The sequence below is a fragment of the Meleagris gallopavo genome, chromosome 2 (genome assembly GCF_000146605.3).
Source record: "Meleagris gallopavo isolate NT-WF06-2002-E0010 breed Aviagen turkey brand Nicholas breeding stock chromosome 2, Turkey_5.1, whole genome shotgun sequence".
NCBI classification, from domain to species: Eukaryota; Metazoa; Chordata; class Aves; order Galliformes; family Phasianidae; genus Meleagris; species Meleagris gallopavo.
Genome location: NC_015012.2, coordinates 72,121,052 through 72,135,371, shown reverse-complemented (window position 1 = coordinate 72,135,371; position 14,320 = coordinate 72,121,052). Strand labels below are relative to the sequence as shown.

At 35.4% G+C, this 14,320-nt stretch overlaps 1 protein-coding gene and 1 long non-coding RNA gene across 3 annotated transcripts in view; one reads left to right on the top strand and one right to left on the bottom strand.

Moving 5' to 3' along the window:
* The window catches only part of LOC109366194, a 10,028-nt gene extending 8,705 nt beyond the window's left edge, over positions 1 to 1,323 (bottom strand). The window contains exon 1 of the long non-coding RNA XR_002112339.2: positions 1,237 to 1,323. This is a non-coding gene — a long non-coding RNA (uncharacterized LOC109366194). The remainder of the gene's footprint in view (positions 1 to 1,236) is intronic.
* MANEA (mannosidase endo-alpha) lies at positions 891 to 13,350 on the top strand. Of its 2 annotated transcripts, none has more exons than XM_003204340.4 (5): positions 891 to 1,076; positions 4,485 to 5,082; positions 9,948 to 10,057; positions 11,754 to 11,830; positions 12,551 to 13,350. In XM_003204340.4, exons 2-5 carry the CDS (start codon positions 4,533 to 4,535, stop codon positions 13,185 to 13,187), a joined length of 1,374 nt encoding a protein of 457 aa, XP_003204388.1. In that variant the 5' UTR covers positions 891 to 1,076; positions 4,485 to 4,532; the 3' UTR covers positions 13,188 to 13,350. The 2 variants fall into 2 exon arrangements, with proteins under 2 accessions (XP_003204388.1, XP_010705910.1); XM_010707608.3 differs by lacking the exon at positions 891 to 1,076 and adding an exon at positions 1,109 to 1,310.
* Positions 13,351 to 14,320: the final 970 nt, after the last annotated feature.

The window sequence follows — 14,320 nt, the reverse complement described above, 5'->3', positions numbered from 1 at the left end:
AAAACAGAAGAAAAAAAAAAAAGAAAGAAAGAGAAAGGAAAGAAGAAGGAAGAAGCAAGCAAGAAATTTCAGGTAAAAAAAAAATCTGTGAGCCAGTCAGTCAGTTATACGGCTCTCAAATGTTCAAGTTTCAGTCTCCAGTCTACTGATACACAAACTCATTTATCATTAAAGCATAGCATTCTTGATGTATTACAATGTATTGCCTGTTAATGAAATTCTTCAGATGCTTGCAGGAAGTAGTACTAGAAATACACAGTACTGCAAATGCATTTCCCATTGGAGCATTCAGCATAGAGAAAATATCATGCAACAATTCTGCCTGCCCATTTTCTCAGACTGCAAGGAGAACTGCAAGAGCACTTCAATTTGTTCATCTTGTTTCTGTTGGCACAGTGAGACGCTCATTCCAACTCTTTCCAGGTGAAATCAATGAGGATTCTGCTATTGATTCCAATGCAGCTGCAATCCTGGTCACTGTTTCTGCTCCATCTCTCAAAGGGCTTAGAGAGGTTATTAAAAAACAAAATCAAACTGCACCATAGGGATCAAACTCATTACAGTCACTTTTCAGGAGGCAAAGAGAATAAATGCTTTTATTGTCTGGGGATACTGCACTCTTCACTGAAGAGAAAATTTGTGTTGAGTCATTCTGAGTGCTATCAGTAACAGCACTGCTTGACAGGCCTCTGGTGCTACAGGGGAAAACGAGCATCTGTTTTTTCATTGAGTTGTTTGCTAATCTCGCTGTGAGAGCTTTTGCAATTTATTTTCATAGTTCTGGGGAAGAAAAAAAAAAAAACAAGGTGGCAGCCCTGCCCACAGCAGGAAGTTAGAACCAGACGATCGCTGAAATCTCGAGATTCCTCCCAACCACAGCTCTCGCACCCCGGCCGTCCAGCTCCCAGCAACACCCCGCTCAGCCGACGGGCGGCAGACCAGCCCCAACCTCCGGCCCTCTCCTGCCGCCGCGCATGCGCGTCCGCTTGGGCATGCGTATCCCTGCGGAGCGGCGCTGGCCTGGCTCCCGGCGATGTGAGCCCGCCCTCCGCGGCGGGTCCTCCTGCGTCGGGCCGGTGAGTAACGGCCGCTTGTCCGCAGCACCTGGGCTGGGCTGGGTGGGGACCGTGGAGAGGGCGCTGCCAGTCCCCGGAGCGGGGGAAAGGATGTGAGGAGCCGGGCCGGGACTCTCCCCGGGGCTGGAGGGAACGAGGAGAGTTGAGCGGCTGCCCTTACCCTGCAGCTGCTGATGGGCGGCCTGGCGGGGCTGGGGGGCCGGTACATCATCACCCGGTGTATCCCCGTAGGCTGTAAGCACAGTTATAGAACGCTTGCTATGGCTATGTGTGATGTCGTCTCTTGTCTTCGATTGTTTTCCCGGGCTTGAATTTTTATTTTTATTTTAATTTTTCTTTCCTTTTCTTCTTTGAGAAAACCTTTTCTAAAGACTGTAGTGCTGACAGTTTTTTTTTTTTGTAGAAATATCTCTTTTTCTATATTACTGGAACGAGTGCTAAGGCTGTTACAAGGAAGGCTCGCAGGTCAGCCTCTGCTGCTTTTTCTGTTGTTTGTGTTCTCCAGACTGGAAGATGTTACGTAAATACGAGTTGTGCAGACCTTAGCAACCCCTAGGGAAGCATACCGAACCTTACCTGATCAGGTACTTGGCACCTGAAGTGATGCTTCCAGGTGCTTATTTGCACGGTGGTCCCAGAATGCAGCACAAGATCAAGGATGGCCTGTTTGCAAAGCATTGAAGTCTTTGAAGGCCTACATACTTCGGCTTTGCTTCGGTCTGAACCATTCTTTCAGAGTTTTCAGGTTCTTGCAGCTGGGATTTCATAGCGAAAGTGAAGTTTAGAGACTTTAGCAGAGAAGCTTTGATATTTGCTGATGTTTACTTCTTTGCTGTGGCAGTAGTGCTGATGAGCACTATTTGCCTGTTACTGTTTAACTCTTGAATGCAACTGTTAAAGTACAAGTGTGTATGCCAGTGCTGAACTGTGTCATTGCAACTGTGTTGGCATGCAAGAACAACATCTGTTAGGTTAGGTATAGTGTATGCATTTTAGAACTTTTACTCTTCAGTTTTATGCCTCTATATAAGTATATTAGAGGTTCATAGATAGACCCTGTGATAGACCAGGGTCTGTCCTGATGCCAGTCAAATCAAAAGCTTCTGATGGAAGTAAAGTTAGCATGTATGCTGCTCGCTTCTTAATATACTTGAATTGTAAATATTTTATTGGAAAAATATTTATTGAAACAACAATGTGGAGCGCTAACACCAGTTCCTGACACATCAGAAATAACACTTCATGATAGTGAAATCTTGGTACAGTGGAGCTAGGAGTTTTGTAACTGCTATGTCAAGCTAAGAAAGAAAGGACCGGTTTCTTCAGTAAAGGAGAAAGACCTTTCAAATGTTCTACTTACAGACTGCAATCTCTAGTGACGTGAAATCTCTTTATTGAGGAGGTGGGATAAAATAATAATCGGGGAAGAAAGTAAAGGTGTTTTGTGTCAATATCATCTGGGTTGAAAAACTGAAATGCATTAATACATTTAAGCAGTTAAATGACGTTGTTTCTGTTGCGGAAAAAATAATTAAAAAAAAAAAAAAACTGATCCTTTAGAAAACTTTGTTAAATTTCTGAGGTGCGGCATGGTAAGTTAGATTGAAATGGTAACATTTCATTTACATGGTAAGTAAGATTGAAAATGTGCAGAAACAGTGCAGAAGTAATGTGCAAGTCTTTCTAAAGTTAATTTATTAGTAGGAGAAAATTCCAAATAATCTGCTAAAATTTTAAGGCCTAGGGACGGATTGAGTGCTGTATAAAAAGAAGTACATACTTTACATCTGTAATTTGATGTAAAGTGACATGAAGTCCGTTAAGTGAAAAATCTCAAATGAAGTGAAGTACTACAAGCATATATGCTGTAAAATCATCTTCCCTGATGGTAACAAAGGACGTGTTTTCACAGTGCAGTTGTTCAAGATTTGCTGCTTCATTTTCTTTTTTTCCTCCTTCTGTCTATGCTGTTAACTCATCTGTTGGCATTACTGCTGTTATACTTGCTCAGCCGAGTCAAATCTCTAACAAAATAAAAGGCCATCTATTTTGTTGTCTATTTTTGAAATGTTAACATGGTTTTGCTCCTTGAGCATGTGTGTATCCATACTTTGATAACCAGAGTACCAGAGATAAGAAGACATGGGGAGGAGGATCAATGGAAAAACATTGGAAGCAAAAGCAAGACTTTTTGGCAATGTCATAGTGGTAATCCTACTCAAACTATGTTGTTAAAAAAAACATTCTAAATTCTAAAATTCTTTATCCAAATTTAGCACTCTAGAAGTGGTGACAAGCATGGTTACTATTGAAGCTATATGTTAATGTATTTTAACAATATTAAGTAACGGTAGGAAAATAAGATGAGATACTGTGTATGTAAAAATAACCTGTGTATACCTTGATACTTTAAAGTGATATTCTACTATTTGGATGTCAGCTACAGAAATACGAAATCACTTCTGTGCTATATCTAATGACAGTTAAATCAGATTTCTTTTTTCTAAGATCTTCCAGTTTTGTGCTTAATCATGTTCCCCACCATTACATGGTGACCTGAACTTTTTTATCGTGTTCTCTGATTCTCTTCTGTTTAATGTTGAATGGGAATTATTTATAAAGTAATCAGGAATTTTATTATACTGCTTTTTGTTCCCTTCCTTCCAGTGCTGAAATGTTGTGCACTGTTGGCTTTACTTTGAACTTAATTCAGAAATTGTGTACGAAGTGCCTTGCAGCTGTGATACTGTAGGAACAGGTTACAAGCAGCTGATTGTAGGCTTTCTGCCTGAAGTACATCTTTAAAGCTATACTGATTTTTGTTTTTGATTTGAATTTTAGGTATGAAAAGTTGGGAAGTGCTACAGTATGAAGCTTAACTGGCCAAAAATATTCAGTCAGTGAAGTTGCTTAACTTAACAAGAGGTGGTTGTTCCACTAAGTAGATAGTGACAACAAACCTGTATTCTGAACATAAACTGTACTTCGTTCACTATCTCAATTTAAGTTTTACTCTTCTACATTACTCTGTTGTTATGGCTTCTGCTTTTTGCTATTTTGATCAGACTAACCAAAATAGAAGACTTCTGAAATAATATAACAAAGATTTCATGGGATTTAATTAATTTAGGAAAAGAACAAAGTTCAAAAGTGAGATGTTTATTAAAGTCTGGGTTTCTTCAGTGGTAAACTTTAATCTTTGACACATACTCTCAAACACATAAGTGTTTTTGATCGTTCTCCTTCGCTTTAATCCTTTGAGAATCCTTTGAGAAAACTTGTCATGTGTATAAGTGTGTAAGTATCACATAATTGTCTTCTAATATTTCCATTATGTAGAAACCTTATGAAAAAACTGTACTACTAGACAATAAGAAATCTGACTTCAAAATATTTGTGTTTTATCAGTTGCTGCCAAAATTGGATGGATTTTAGTGGATTCTGAAGTATGACATCATGGCAAGATTTCGCAGAAGAACATGCATCATTTTGTTGCTTTTTATTTTGTTTATTTGCTCCATAATGATGGCTTTGAAGACTCTGAGACCTGACAGAGCTGGCTTTGGGGACCCATTTGGACTTGGTTTATTGCCTGAGCTTCAACAACGGACAGAGCTCTTAGAGAGTAAACGAAGTTCACTGAATAGGGTTCAAGGAGACACTGTAACACAGATCAGTAACATGCATGCTGCTGTGGTCAATACTATGAAAGCATCCATGCCTCCTGTGAACAAGTTGGAAGGAGAGCTGTCTTCTCCTAATTATAACTTTCATATATTCTATTATAGCTGGTTTGGGAATCCACAGTTTGATGGTAAATACATTCACTGGAACCATCCGTTGTTGCCACATTGGGATCCCAAAATTGCAAACAATTATCCAAAGGGAAGGCATAATCCTCCTGAGGACATTGCAGCCAATTTTTATCCTGAACTTGGATCTTACAGTTCCAAAGATACTTCTGTCATAGAAGCTCACATGAAACAAATGCTCTCAGCTTCAATTGGTAAATGAATGTTAATGTTTCAGCATGTTTCTCATTTATCCAGCCTTAAATATTTGAATGAACACAGCTGACCAGTTTTTCTTTGTAATTCTGGAAATGGGTGAAGTTGCTAAATGTCTCTAAGTTTTAATACCTAACTCAAAACCTTGAACATCAGAGCCACTTCTGATGAGCACGGAAACTAAGAACTGTATTTGTAATCCTTCAGGTGCCTATGTTTCATGAATTAAACCATTAAGCACTGTTAACATGTGTTGACAATACAGAAACTGTTGCTAGAGTATGTTGTCTGTCTGCATATTTTGTTTTTGGAGGTGAATACTCAGGTTTTAATAACATTTCAGTAAGTCATGCTGTCAAGATAATAGAGCAGTCCGTTCAAACAGGAGAATTGTTTCCAAATACTTGTGTTACAACAGTGGTGTATTAGTTGTGTCAAAAAGACGTAGGATTATGGCTTTTATCAAATGCAATATATTCATAGATGGTCTCATTAGCTATAGAAGTGTCTAATTCCAAACTTTTTATATTCAAGTAGGATAGTTTAAGTGCAGCTAATAATGGTTTATTTCCTTGTCCTTTTTTTTCCCCCCCACAGTTGATGGTCCCTTTCTTAAAGGGATATATAAAAAGAATATTTATTGCATTTTTGCTCTCATACTTTATTGTTGTTTTGTGCCTGCTCTACATTTATCATCTTTAAAATAAGGAGCTACATAGTCTAATACTAAGCTCTGAAAAGCTTATATAAATGTATTGAAGCAATATGATCAGAGCTTATAGAATCATTCACAGTGCTAATCATGTTGAATTGAATTGCTTTCATTGACGTAGGCACTAAGAATTGGTATAATTGTTATATTCCAAGCTGGTAGTGTTTGCTTCTGTAATATTTAATTCTTGTTTATTTTGTTTCTTACTTTTTATTCTAACCTATATTTTCAACTATAATTAATACAAAAGTAGGAGTTTTACTATTTTCAATAATAGAATAACTTCATTAACAGCGGGAACAGCAGCAGCAGAGGGAAAACAGATACAGAAAAATCTGATTTTAGTTGTCACAGAGCACTTTTTTAGTCTTATCTAAATCAGACAATAATGTGTGGTAGTGTGATGAAAGCAGGGAGCAGGTGTGTCGTTTTAGAATAATTTGACATTTCTCATCCTGTAAATAAAAATGCTGATAAAGCTGAACTGGCAAGATGCAAAATACTAAGAAAAATGCTTTGCAGGAAAAGACTTTTTTAATGGCCTTAAGTTACCTTTCCATTTAACTTTTACAACATTAACAAGTAATGCGTGCTTCTTGTAATGTGCTGTTTGTGATATTTTTTTAAATGATATTTATCAAAAGTTCATTTTCCTGCTTGTTATTCTGACTTTTGGATTTAATTACATTTGAAATTGTTTTTTTTTCAGTCTACATTTGATCACTGTAATTTACTTTCTTTCTCAGGTTATTACGCAAATATTGCATCTTTTTTTTTTTTTTGTACAATTAATACTGTATTCATTTTTTGTGTGCTCAAGTTACTGTTTATAGTTTCTCCTTTTGCAATTATAGCCAATTTCTAATCCTAACCTTACTGTGTTTTACGTTTATCAAATAATAATTTTTCTTGCCTTTTTTTAAGAGTCTTTGTCAAGAATCTTCCAAGAGGGGGGGAAAAAAAATCTAAATGGTCCTTTAAGCCAATATTGTGTGATTCTCAAAGGCATGTAAGAGATTGAAACTGAAGGAATCTCATTCAGTGCTTTCATGTGGTTTTTCTTAGTTTCAGAATGTGTTGTATTCATTTGCTATTCTTCAGGTTGCTTAGTGAAGCTTAGTATTTTGCACTGCCTTGTTTTTATTGCAGTATGGTTTGAAGTCCTTCATTTGTCTTGAGTGACTGTACTCTGGTTTTATAATGTTACACTGTTCTTTGTTTGGTCAAATCAGTTCCTTCTTAGTCTCCTGAAGTAATACTTTACTCTTATAATGTGTAACAGAAAATATGAGGGCTGCTCTGAAAGTGATGCCTCCTATTTTATTCTGCTGGTCCACAACTTCAGAGGCAGATGAGTTATGTTTCCTGAGTGGACAGGGAAAAAGGGAGTTGATTTTTAGGCTACTTTCAATAGAATATCTGATAGCTGACTTCAGTAATTCATAGAATTGAAATGTCACTTCTCCTTTGAATAGTGTTGGGGGAAAAATGTCATAAATTAGATAGTATTAATGCTCGTATTTTTCACGATTAAAAGCTCACTCTGGTACATAAAGTGCTAATATAAATTACATCCATAACTATTATGAAGTAATTACTATTCTTTTTTCCTGTAAACTGGCCTCAAATTTAATATGATATGATGACATTCATTTTAACTTATGTTACTCATCTAAAAGTTAGCTGTATCAGCTAAGTAAACTGTCAAGGAGTCTTGAATAGTCAAGTAGACAAAGAGAGATGTAATCTCAGAAAAAGATTCATGCTGTGTATTTTAATCTAAGTTGAACTGCACTTGGAAAAGAGGATCTTTCTTTTATTCCTCAATTAATGGAGGCCTTGATTGCATTGGGAAAGCCTAGAGTAAAAACAGAGGTCTAATCTATATTTGTTGATAGCCAAATTTGCATGCAGTTCCATTTTTTTTTGTCTTCACGCAAGTGATGATTTGATCAGTAGGAAGAAAAAAATGCTTTTAGTTTCTGTGAGTTTCCTGATACTCTTGGTTATGCTGAGAAAAGTTTATGGGCCTTCCATACGGTTTTAATTTTTGAAGAAGAGCTTGATTCCAAATGCTGTTTGAAGGATGCATGAGAATGCTGTTATCACAGGCATATCTTTAAAACTTTATCTGTCAGTTGGAGCTATGATGGTGGGTTAATTTACAAGAACAATTGCCATGTACGTTCAAAGAATGAAAAATGTACGTAGAACATATATTAACTACCTTTAGAGAAGTGCTGCCCTGAAAGTTATGCCATTGATTTTATTCTATTGACCAACGACATCAGAAGTTAATGTCAATGGTACGGTTGATCCTCAAGTAGAGGTTGAACTTCCATCAATATTGTTACATTTTCTTACTGTGTGACAGATGGCAGCAGAGGGACAGACTGAGAAAATGATGCCTGACGTGGAGGAGCAAAGGTGTGGCATTGACTTCTTCCTTTCTTTAAAAAATGACACCCACTGACATTCGCTGATGTTTAATGAGCAGTTATGGAGAGCAAAAAGTGGATGTGAGCACAGTGAGGTGGTGGGTGGTGCGTTTCAGTAGTGGGAATAGCAACAGTGGGTCATCTCCATTCATGCCAATTTTTAGGAGTGCTGCATACAGGCTCTTTTTCATCCCTGGCATAAATACATTGCTAATCATGGTCACCATGTCAAAAAAGAGTGTTTAGGAGCTGAGAATTTGTTCTATCAAATAGATACAGAGAGCAAAATAGCTCCATTTTAGTTTCCATGGAAATAAATAGGAGACATTACTTTCAGAGTAACCTACATCTATTAAAAAAAAAAGAAAAAAATCTCAAAGAAAGACAAAATGTGTTAGGTTCCTTGAAAATTTTGTCTCCTGAACTTCTTGTTTCTTAACGTGATAGAAGAGGCTCTTGACAGATCTTGTATGCAAGATATTTTGGAAAAATGTATCATGTTTACATTATTGTTGTGCTTTTTGTTCTTAATGTCTTATGAATTTTGTCCTTTCCTCTTGTGTTAAATAAAAGATAGGGTGATAAAATGCAGTAAACTATTGCATTTTTCTTGCCCTTGATAGTCCATTGTTTATGATTTTTTTCTAATAAAATTTTGAGAGAATATGCTATGAGTAGTTGGATTAACCTCTCCTTTATACCAAGATGAAATTTCTGTTTTTGACATTAGCAGCTGGTAGCATATTCATTCTAATTGATGTTTTCTTTTGAATAATTTTGGACTTTATTCTGAAATGATTTGTCTGGAATGTTACAGTATTAGTAAAGTCAAAGGGAAGTTTGACTCGATATCTTTATATCTGTGAACTGACTTAGATACTTCAATCTTTAGATAGTTGAAAAGATCAACATTGACTTACTGTTCCACATGTTTAATTTAGTATCATTAGGAAAATATTCTTAAATCAGTATCATATGTATTTGTCTGTCTTATTGATATATTACATTATTTCCAGCTGTATATCTAAGCAGTCTTGCTTTTTTTAATCTGACAGCATTTCATTTTAGAGAGAAAGTTTTTTAGCCTTTCTAATGAGGTATGTCATCTTCTGCTTTTGAGGAAAGCATTAAGAAAAGTTACAGTCTAGGAACATTGCATTTTTGTTGTCATAGGGACTGCTTGTGTCTAGAAGGAGCGCAGGATTATGGTCACTGCTTCCAGTATGAAATGATTATTTTGTGATAGAGCCCGAGATATAATGCAGAAGTGTTGTACGGGATAAGTCTTTATAAGAATCTCTTTGACACTGTGTAGCCCTCATCTCTGGAGTGTTCTCTACCCCTGTGCATCTTGGTGATCTCTAGTGTACTGTGGCACAGCTATAACACCACTGGAGCTTCTCCAACATCTCTTAATAAAACTTGGAGATTATGATGCTGTGCTAGAGAGTGGAAGGCAATGTCTATAAATATTACGCTTGGGGCATTGGGTACAAATGTGCTCCCCTGTTCTCCTGACAGATGCTTTTTCTGCTGATTTCTTTCAGCAGTAAAGAAAGAGAGTGCTGAGATTTCACAATTGATTAAAAAGTAATTTGAATTTCTCGTTTACATTATATAGATTTTACATCAAATAATAATTACAACTCATGACAAACTGACTGCATGTTACACTTTAAATATACAATTTGAAAGCTGTGCTTTGTATTTTCAGGTGTAATAGCACTTTCATGGTACCCACCGGGTATGGCTGATGAAAATGGAGAACCAACTGATGATTTGGTGCCTATTATTTTGGATTATGCAAGCAAATACAATCTAAAGGTAAAGCTTTTATAAGATTGATAAAATAAAACTGCATTGGAAAGTAAATTGTGGTAAAAGTTTCTTACATTTCACCCATGATGTTGAGCATGGAAAGTTTGTAAGGTGGCTTCTGTCTGTCTGCTCTTATGCTGCAATTTTGAGAGTTCCAAAAGCAGGTATATGTGTTCTTGCAGCGTACTATATTTATATTTAGAGTAAAACTTGTATTTTACCTTGGGCAGACAGAGAGGGGAAAGGGTTGGGGGAATAAAGAGAACTTGCACTGCCATTTATTCTTTCCAAATAATAAGGTTTACTTTTCGAATGTTCTAAGCAGCTGTATGCATTTCATCTCAGATTTACAGAGACATTTCCTGTTATTAGAAGCAGCTTTAGATTCTTTGTCAGACAAGAGGGAAGTAGGAAAATTAAATAAGATACACAAGTAATTTTCAAACTTGCAATGAGAATTGCACTGTGACGCATTGCAGTCTTTTTTTCCCCTTTTTCTTTTTAATAATTCACTATTTTTAAAGAAAACTGTCTTCCCCTAGAAATTTTTATTTTATAGAGCTTGATCTCACCTTAGAGATCTCCTTAACGCTCAAGTCTCAAAAGAGCAAGGCAAAATTCAAATAGGCTACCAAGGAAAATGCTTAAATATTATGGTAATAACAGTGTTGTGGGTGGAGCTGCTGTTACTGTTTGGATTAGTTATTGTAATACAGATATTAAGTAAAGATACTATCACTAAATTCTAGTTTCACTAAATTTTTTAAATATTCTTGCACAAGTAAATGATTATTTAGTTAAGTAATGTCTGTAGACCAAAAAGAGCAGAGAAAAAAATTGTTGTTTTATAAAAAATAAAAAATACCTGCTAAAATTTGTCCTTTTGATTTGCTTATTTTTGCTAGATGAAAAATAAAATATATTAAAGCACTTTTCAACCCATCCTTGTTAGTTCTTATAGTTTAGTGTAATAGTGTATTTTTATATAGTCTGGTACTGTAATTAAATTTGCTACTGTTGCAAAGTAGTTGAATGCTTCATTAAATGCTTTGTACTCTAAAGTTCCTTCTGAAAAGCTAGTTGCTTTGATTAATGTAATGTACTCGTCTTTTGAATTGCGTAGTTGAAAACAAGACTTTTACATTGATGTACCTTCACAAACGTAGGATAAATAATTTGATAAGCCCCAAGCTTGAATTTAGAGCAGCAGAGATTCAGATTAGATTTAGTTACAAGGGTAAGAGCATATCAGCAGCTATGGTGTTGATAACTCCATAAAATTTTAAATTAAAATTTTCATATACTGTCTTAAAATCTAGTTTGGCAGTGGAAACTGTTCTTGTTATAACAATTTGAACATGTTATGTGGAAATTCACTGCTTAACCAGTAATTTGACATTCAAATAAATGATCTTTTATTTCAATTGTTACTTTCTGCTGTAGTTGTGAAGTTCTGTGAAACATGCTTACTCTGCCCTATTGTTGAGGGAAAACAAAAGTAATGTTTAGTACTAATGAAAAAAACAATATTTACTCTTATTGCTAGACTTTCCTGGCTCTGAAACTACTAATCTTAAAATTGACTTAGATTGGGATTAACAGAAAATGTTAATATGACCAATACTTGCTTCATGTAACATGGAATGCCCAAATATTCAATAAAATATTGTTTGTGCTGCTTTACTATTTTTTCATTTTTCAGGTCACTTTTCATATTGAGCCCTACAAAGATAGAGATGATCGCAGTATGTACCACAATGTCAAATATATCATTGACAAGTGAGTGTTTTCAAAATGTTCCTTTTGTGTATTCTTAATATTTGTCCAGCGAAGTTCTGTATATTGTCTAGAGCCTGGAAGGATATATTCAAAATACTTACTGAGACTGAAGAAAACTTCAGGAAACATAATTCATATTTCGGTGGTACTTAAACTCAGAAGTCTGTTTTTTAAATATTGAAGCATGAACTGTGTGTAGACATTCAAATGTATGTTGCTTTCAATATTCATTTGCAGCATGAGACACAATGCTTCAGATGAAAGCAGATGAAGTATTAAGTACACAACTATATGAATTAGGCATGCATTTTTATAGTGACAAATAAGCAGCAAGCCGTAACATGTTGACCTCTAATGATTTTAATTCAGCTTGACAAATTTTGTACAGCTACTAATTGTTTTGTTCATCATTGCTACTACAGTCCTGTTCAGAGAATTGCCTTTCAGAGGAAACTAATACCTCTAGTGCAGTTTAACACAAATACTGATTAGTAGAAATAGTGATCTCTGCAGATTCATTATTCAATCCTTTAACAGATACTGAGATACTGGATTGAAAATGGATATGCATTTCTGTGTTTTGAAGCACATGCTACTTTTTTTTTTTTTTTTTTTTTTTTTTTTTTTTTTTTTTAGAAAAAGTAGATCTTCAATGCAATTTGTAAGTCAGTGTTTTCAAAATGGCAAATCTGGTTTTAATGATACTTGTTTGCTTTGTAGATATGGAGCCCATCCAGCCTTTTACAGGCATAAGACCAGCACAGGCAGATCTCTTCCCCTGTTTTATGTTTATGATTCTTACGTAACAATTCCTGAAATATGGGCAAATCTATTAACTGTATCTGGATCCCAGACTATTCGAAATACTCCATATGATGCGTTATTCATTGCTCTTCTTGTAGAAGAAAGACATAAGCATGATATTCACAGAAGTGGCTTTGATGGAATGTACACGTACTTTGCCACAAATGGGTTCTCTTACGGCTCATCTCATCATAATTGGGCAAGTTTAAAAGCCTTTTGTGACAGCAACAACTTAATGTTTATTCCAAGTGTGGGACCAGGATATATCGACACCAGTATCCGACCATGGAACAACCACAACACACGTAATCGTGTCAATGGAAAATACTATGAGACTGCCTTTAACGCAGCCCTTTTGGTGAGACCAGAAATAATTTCCATTACATCTTTCAATGAATGGCACGAGGGTACTCAGATTGAAAAAGCCATTCCCAAAAAGACTGGACAAATAGTTTACCTTGATTATAAGCCCCATAAACCAAATATTTATCTAGAGCTCACTCAGAAGTGGTCTGAGAAGTACAGAAAAGAAAAAGAGCAGTGGCTTATGTGAGCTATTTCTACTGCAGTTGTTTCTTAGCATATTGAATACAGTGAGAAAGAAATTGAGAGCTGAAGAATCTGTTATGAAATGCCTTTATTGTATGTTTAAATCACTATATCACATTAATGTAAATGCACTACTAAATTTTGAAGAGTAAAAAAGTGTGAGAATACTTGCGTCTCGTTAGTTACTGTAGTTGAATGCTTTATTTTAATTAGTAATTTGCATGCTGAGCTTCAAGAACATCTGCATGGGATAACTACATGACTGAAGTAGTACAAAAATTTGACAGATACTTGTATACTTTATTCATGTACTTCTGTTTCTAATCTAAGTGATCCTTTAAGCTAAATTTAATCTTGATAACTTGCTTTTTGCAGAATGCATGTCGGTAGTGTGTAGAGTAAACTACAGCTACTGTTTTTATGCTTTGCACATTGGGAGTTCTTGAGTATATGATTATTTTGTGGTAAAAACACTGTATGTATGTCTCACTGTATGTATGCAACATTGGTGAGTTTTCGTTTATTTCATTTTTAAATGTATATTTTGAAAGATTGAGTTCCAAAGAACTACTGAAATATTTCTAGTTTACTTGTATTTGTTCTGTTCAGTACATGCTGCATACTTTTGCATGTTACTGGAATGCTGACAAGTTTACATAGTTTTTCTATGTCTGAACTTTATTAAAAAATAAAAAATAAAAATCCCAACAACCAGAAAACATAACAACAAAAAATCCTGAAATCTGAGAGTGGGGAAAAAAAAATTCTAGAAATACAAGGGGGGGAAAAAAAAAACTACTACAGTTATGTTGTCTGTTGACCACAGACACAGTTTTTTAAAAACATCAAAGATTATAAAGCTAATATTTTGCTAGTCATACAGTAGATAAAGTCTTAAGTTATGCTTTTTCATTTATAATTTTTGGGGCAATGTAATCTGGTAGCAGTGACATCAACTACTCATCACTTTTATTTGAAATATTTTCATGTATTCCCAAGATCCAGAACAGTAGATAATAAAGTCGTGTTTGTGTTCAAGTAAGCTGCTCAACACTACTTTTTAACAATATGGTGTGCCTGGAAATTAGATCTTTTTAAGATCTGAGAGTCTCACCTTTCCAGTGTAGTGACTACTAT